We start from the raw sequence: 6,952 nt of genomic DNA, 5'->3' as shown, positions 1-6,952 counted from the left end.
ACCGGGGGGTGCTGGCAGCCCGGGGACTGCAGGACGGGGCACCCCCAGCACCACGCCCCCTCGACCAGCATCCTCCTCCTGGGGGCGAGCACCAGCGACCGCTGCTGAGCCGCGGGCTCCCACCCCGCTTCAGTAACTGCAAGGGGACGCTGTGAGAGCGTCGCGGGACCCGCGCGGCTGTATTAAACGGGGGCTCCGCAGCAGTACAAAACAAGCCGCCATGTTTTAAAGGGGCGGGGACGGGACATATTTAAACCCGAGACCGCCGCCCCCCCCCCCCCCCCCCAGCATAGGCCTCCACCGCCCCACCCACCGCCGCGCCGCCTGGCCGGCGCCATGGCGTGCGCGCCCCCGTCGCCACGGCAACGGCCCCGCCCCGCCGCAGCGGGCGGCAGCCGCTCCGGCAGCAAAAGCCGGGAGGGACCCCGGCAGCACGCCTGCCCCCGGTAAATGAAGCCCGGACCACCGGTTAGGGTAAAGTTGCCTGCTTTATGCGTCCGTTCATTTCCAAAGGGCAGAACGTACGAAACCCTCGTACGATACATGCGGTTGCAAAACAGGTCCTTCACGGACCTTCCGTCCTGCCCGGGCGCTGGATGACGTTCCTGGAGTGTCACTGCGAGGACGCTGGGAGAGCGGCACGCGTCAGCAACTCCCCCTCCTCATCTGCTGTGCTAACAGAAACCACTCTCAAAAAACCAGCAGGTTTTCCACATGTGAGAGTGCTTGCTCGAGGACAAGCTAGACTAAAGCAAAAGAAGCCGCTCAGCCCGAGGGAGGAGTCTCCCACCCTCGGTGCCAGTTTAACTTAAATGGTTTCAGTCACTGTCCTAAATTATACTGTTCTGGTTTTCCCCTGTAGGTGAAGAAACACTTAAAACGTCATTTGTTTTCTTGTTCTTATCCACTAAAGAAGCAGTAACCAAACCAATTTCCAGAGATTACCAATTTGCCACTCCCTTAAAAGCCGGCTCCCACACACAGCGACAACAAAAACTGCCACTGTCAAACACGCTAGTTGCAGCCCTTAGTACTTCTGACACTCTGAAGCAGCAAGGTCTCGTTTTTAACAGGACAACGCTGTTCACAGGGCTCTACAAAACCTGTGAAGTACGCATTTTGCAGCTGAAGCCTGAGACATCAAGCCAGGTTAAATTCACTCGATACAGCTTCCCTCCACTGAAGTCAATGCTTGATTCCCACCTGGCAAGAAGCCATCTCAGCCCACCTAAGCTATAGATCCCTTTAACTCTGCTGTCTGAGAGACTAATTTTCCCCTCCCAATATGCTAAAAAATACACTACTTTTCAAATGTATTTTCAAACCACTATAAATTAGATTTTCTTATCAACTAGACATAATTTTCAGAGGAATTCCACACCCACAAGGAAAAGATATCTGTACATTTCAGTTGCCACACAGCAAACCGACCATACGCTAACAACTCTTCTCCCACAGCTGCAAATACCACATTGCAGGAAAAGAGCTGTCACTGTGTTTCCAAAACCAGCTGCGCTATCAGCTCCTTGGCATCCTTCATGCTGGAGGAGATCTCAGAGCCATCCTCTGCCACATGGGTACCAATCAAGAACATCTTCCTCTCGTCCCCAATATCAGACAGTGCCAGAGCATCGTGGATATCGGTGATGCAATATGCACCTTTGAGGTCCTGATATGCAAAAAACAAAACAAGCCTGTTAGTTGCACGAGGTGGCGGCACCATTCCTGCTTGAGCCACTGCCTTTGTCCAAGGAGGGGGTCTCAAAGGCTCTGGGGACACCATTCTTACGTACCTTCTATGAGATCAAGTTCCCATGCCTTAAAATGCTGGGGGGGGGGGAAGTGTTTATTCTTAACCTAATTTCTTCACAAAGAAATAAGGATACAGTTCTGTTTCTAGTAATTCCAGTGTTTCTGATAACAATGTAAGAATACCTATACAAGGCAGAAAAAAGCCTTGCTGGCCCAAGACCCCATTCCCTGCATACCTTCTCAGACACCAGTGTTTCTGACTGCAGGACCTAGAGATTCAGTAGTAGCATTTGTGTTTGATGATGACAAAGCCTGTGCTTGCGTTCACGAGTAACACAAAGGACTACTAGTAACCTGTCTAAGTTCCTAGAAATTCAGGACGTAACAAGGTAGAGCAAATGGAGCACACAGTCCTCATAAAAGAAAATCTAGGCTTAAAAACCCCGGGCTGTTCTGTTATCTGACCACACCACAGGCACAATTCTATTCCAGGTACAGCACCAGTCATTAACACTTTCACAAAGGTCTTAGGACAAAGCACTGCCTTGTGAGGAAAGCTGGTCTTCAGCAACAGGAGGAACTTAGGAGCAACCAACCGGACAATCTGAAGGCAAGCAATGGTGTTTCACTTTTTGGCTGCTGCTAGGTGAAGTGGTACTTTTAGACAGACATTCAGAACAGAAACTTAACTCCAGGCCTAACTGTGGTCTCCCTTGCAGCTCTCAAACCTTGCAACTCTACAGCAGTTTCCACCATTATTTTCACCCACAGCTCTGATTGATTGTACAGTCTCCAAGCACAGGACCTTCATCTTGCAGATCCAAAACTCAACCTCAGATTATTTTCTTCTATGGTCAACATGTGTCCCAGAAAGACCCCCCAGCTCCAAACCATGTGGCCTCCTTAAAGGCATGAAGCCTCCTTTGAAAGGCTTTGTTGCTGTTTTCAGTGCTGCTGCCAGACCAAGCTCAGCTACCAGCAGGGAACTCTTACCTGCTTGTTGGCCAGAACCACCACCGGCAGGGTGGAGTTGTTCTGGATCAGCTGATGAAGCAGCTGTTTCGCCACAGGCAGTCGGGCATGATCGGCCGAGTCCACGACATAGATTAGCAACAGCACTTTGGGCAAGTACATCTTCCAGTATGAACGCAGAGATTCACTGCCCCCAACTGGAAGAGAAGACAGCAGCACAGGATTCACCAAATAATCCAAGCAGCACTGCTCCCAGAGGTGCTGGGAGGCCCTGGGCTGAAAACCCAAGGTATCTCAGTTACCAAAAACTCAAGGTATTTGGGCTACCATACAGGAGACTGGAAATAGCTTTATTTTCCTCAGTGTAGTCCCATGCAGGCATATGTGTATGCTCTGGGGGAGAAAAAAATAAATTTCCATTTTAAGCTCATGATTATTTTGAGAGGATCCTGGGTTCAGTTTTTTTATGGTCGCTTTCTGCCTTGTTGATTCTTGCTCTCAAACGAGTAGGGAGAGCAGAAAGCAGTTCAGAGTCCACAAACACCATGTGAGAATGTCCCCATATAACCTATCTCCACATGCTCATCTCATCTGAAGACAAAGCAGGCCCACAATTTCCAAAGAAGAAATTTAGCTCTGAGGTGGGGAGGGCTCTTATCAGGTTTGTATGACACTGGGGACTAGTTCAAAACTCCCACAGCTTTCATACTGTCAATAACCAGAGGTGCTTAGGAAGAAAGAAACGTCAAGCCCCAGCAGACCCTTCAGGCAATCTTTGGGAGAAATCTTTGCACAGGATACATTTCTACCTGAGCTCTTCTCTGTTGCTCGAGATTGTTGTTCTCATCTGGGGACAAAAAGAGTTTGGTAGTTTGCCAAGTTTAATAGAGGCAGGAATAGCTAACAGTATATTATTTCAGATGTGTTTTCAGCTCTCCATGTCTTCTCCTAGGTCTTCTCCTGCAGAACCACTGGCTCAAGAGTACTGAGCTGCTGAAAAGGCATGGCTGAGTCTCCCAGAAGTAGCAAGTTTTCAAAGCAATACATGTGGGGTTCCCTATAACTGTCTCCTGCCTCACACAGGAGCTCTTTTCAAAACAGACTTGCTAGTCAGCCGCCTTTTACTGTCCTCAGTGACTTCGCTCTGTTTCGAAGCAATTTTGCTTTCACTTAAGTCAAAATGATTCAGTAGTTTGAAGAACATAGAAAGGGAAGCAACATTTCCTGCCAGGGCATGCCTGCCTCTTTTTCAAGAGCCCCAGTGTATCTGCAGGCAGAACTGCAAGTCTGCCACTGTGGAAAGGAGCCAAAGGGCTGCGACTGACACACCACGCTTGGGACAGATGCCTCTGGTTCTGTACTGTGACGTTGTGGCGGCTCACCACCATTCCCTTTGTTAAGTGCATTCATGCATAGCATAACCCAGGGGTCAGCAACCTCACAGGGACCATTTTTTTTTTCCCCCAAACCAGTAGGAACTCAGCCAGAAGCCAGGAGCTCCTATCCCTTGCAGAGGCAAGATAACACCCACTTATATGATGGTACAAAGAAAAAGATAGAACAGTTTTCTACCTGTCTAAGCCAGCAAAATAAACCCCCTGCTGTCTGCTGATGTGTGCCGCGTGATCACAGCATAGGCTGCTAACCCCTGGACTAGGCGATGGTACAGACTGGATAAGTAACCAGATTAGAGAGCCATGCACGGATTTACCTGGCTGAAACTGGCCTGAGACATTTCATTTCCCATGGGTCAGATCGCAGCCATCACATCTCAGTCACTACCAACCTGGACCAGAGAGGGAAGGACGACTCAGAAACAGCAGGTTCTGACGTGGGGTGCACAGTGCTGGGCCCAGGCCATCCCCAGCCAGAAGCAGAGATACTGTGGGTTTCTCTGGGCTCAGGTAGACAAAGCACCTCCCAGTAGAAGACACAGGTGTCTCATACCTACTAGGAGAGGGGCACAGGCTACAAGCATCTCTGGAGAGACGATTTCTCTAAGACACCACAGAGACTCCTATGGTAGTAGGACTTGGAATGAAACTCTGTCTTAGTGGCCTCATCCTCACATCCCAAAAACTTACCTGGGAACAGCACAGCTCCTTTAGGCCTGCTGACAAAGGTATGGAGGCGTCTATGGGCTAGCTGCCAAGTGAGCCAGTCAAGCACTGGTACAGCACCGTGCAGAAACAGCAGGAAGAAAAGGGCAGCTTCTGCCTCCACAAGAGGCAGGCACTGGTGAGGCTAGGATGTCAGCCTCTCTGTACCAGTGACTGACTTGCCTCCAGGGCCTCTACCTTCCCCATCAGCTAGCTGCACCTAGAACAGCTGTGACACCGCAAAAGCATCAGCGGAGATGCTCTCAGCAGGCATGGACAATACCCAAGAAATCAGTGCTAAGGACAACACAGGAAGTTTAGCAAAAAACTACAGACATTCAAAAGCCATTAAAGACTAGAAAACACCACTTACAAGGCTTTTGAACAAAAAGGGTAAAAGCTTTTCTCTTCCTCCTCCCTTCTTTCACCTCATCATTTATTCCTCTTTGACTCTTGCCCTTTGCCAGGCACAAGCACCAAGGAGAAGCCGTACAACACACAACAGCTGTGGACCACAACACAGGGCTTACGGGGTGCACCTTTGCTTTGGGCTGGTTTCACACAATCAGGCTTGTTACCCTTCTCTCTCTGTGAGCAGAACTCCCTGAAAGACAGGGGCTGAAGGAACACAGACCTCCTCTAACACTGGTGTATCACCTCCTTCAAGAAGCACGGTGGGAAGGCAGAATCTCCAAGGAGAAAATAATCACAATGTCACCTTATCACAGCAGGCAGAAGGGAACATGGAGCTTTTAAAATAAGGGCCTGATCCCTAGGGCATTGCATAGGAACTTGTTTTATGTTCCGTACTAAAACAGGTTCACTCACTCTCCAGGAACTCCATCTGGGACTCTTCGGTGTTGACACAGATGGCATTGAAGCCTTCGGTGGGAGCCACGCTGCGCTTGACGTGGTTAGTTGCCAGGGAGTGGAGAACGCTGGTCTTCCCAGCCCCGTCCAGGCCCAGCACCAGTATCTGCTTGCCGCATCCTCTATCCTGCAAAGCGAGGGGCAGCGTGCTCAGCCAGGCAGCTGGGGCAGGTGTGAAGCTTAGCAAGGCTGAGGGGGAAATGGGGGCCTAACGAGGGGTCCGTCCGCGCCTGTACGGAGGGAACAGCAAAAGCCACTTTACGGTGAAGGGGGAGAAGATGCCGGTTGGGCTCCTGGTCACAGCGCGGGCGATGGAAAGCCAGAGATACCCGCCGGCACACCCGCAGCTGGGGGCGGGGCGGGGGGAAGCAGAAAGAGTGGCATCGGCCTGCCCGCCCGACACCCCCGCGGCCTTAGGCCCCGCCGCGCCGCCGGGGCTCGCTCGCACCGGGGCGGGCGGGGCGGCGCAGGCCCGCCGAGAGGCCTCCGTCGGCCCCGTTGGCGCTCCCCGACCCAGCGGCCTCGCCCGCTGCCCCGACCCGGCCCCGGTACCTGATCGTCGGCGGCAGGGCGGGCGGCAGGTGGTGCGGCGCGGCTCCGCAGGCGGGCCCAGGCCCAGGCCGCCACGGCCGCGCCGCCCGCCACGGCCAGCGCCGCCCCCCACAGCGCGGCGGGCCGCAGGCGGGTGCCCATGGCCGCCCCGCTCCGCGCCCGGACGCACGCACAGCCGGACACCGGGAGAGCTCCCCCTGCAGCCCGAGACGCACGGCTCCCCCCGCCCCGCCATCAGCCGGGTTCTCAGCGCCAGGCTGCAATCTTACTGGTTTCAATAAAGCAGCGAGCGAGCCGCTCTACAGGCGGCTTTTTTACTGCTAGAGGAAAGCAACCTTTCCCCGCAGCTGCTGCCGCCCTCCCCGCCCCACTCCCGGCACCGTCCAGGCAGCCTGGTCAGGGCTCCAGCAGTGCCGCCAAGTCAGCCTGTCTGTTCAGTCACTGTTCAGCCGTGTTTGACCAGAGAAGACACCTGGAGAACACAGAGTTGCATTCTTCTCCACTCTCTCCTCTCCCCAAATCACCCTCCAGGGACTGCTCACTGCTGCTGGCTAAGAGGAGGCTCATCACCCAGGCCAGTCATTTAAAACAATCCTTTCTACTCAGCACTCAGTTGGCAGCAAGTGACTCTGCCAGCCATCCATAAAGCTGTTTTCTCTTTTTTCCTCACTCAGAGCACAAAGGCACATCCAGCCCCCTTCCCAGAT

At 52.9% G+C, this 6,952-nt stretch overlaps 1 protein-coding gene across 1 annotated transcript; it reads right to left on the bottom strand.

The window, feature by feature from the left end:
* Nucleotides 1–1,489: 1,489 nt before the first annotated feature.
* ARL9 (ARF like GTPase 9) lies at nucleotides 1,490–6,386 on the bottom strand (the record flags this gene model as incomplete). Its single annotated transcript, XM_081999559.1, has 4 exons — nucleotides 1,490–1,669; nucleotides 2,746–2,921; nucleotides 5,652–5,820; nucleotides 6,246–6,386. 4 exons carry the CDS (start codon nucleotides 6,384–6,386, stop codon nucleotides 1,490–1,492), a joined length of 666 nt encoding a protein of 221 aa, XP_081855685.1.
* Between the last annotated feature and the right edge of the window lie 566 nt (nucleotides 6,387–6,952).

This window comes from Phaethon aethereus (genome assembly GCF_964289735.1).
Source record: "Phaethon aethereus genome assembly, chromosome: 4".
NCBI classification, from domain to species: Eukaryota; Metazoa; Chordata; class Aves; order Phaethontiformes; family Phaethontidae; genus Phaethon; species Phaethon aethereus.
Note: the sequence above shows the minus strand (reverse complement) of the source record. Positions and strands in the feature narration are given on the sequence as shown.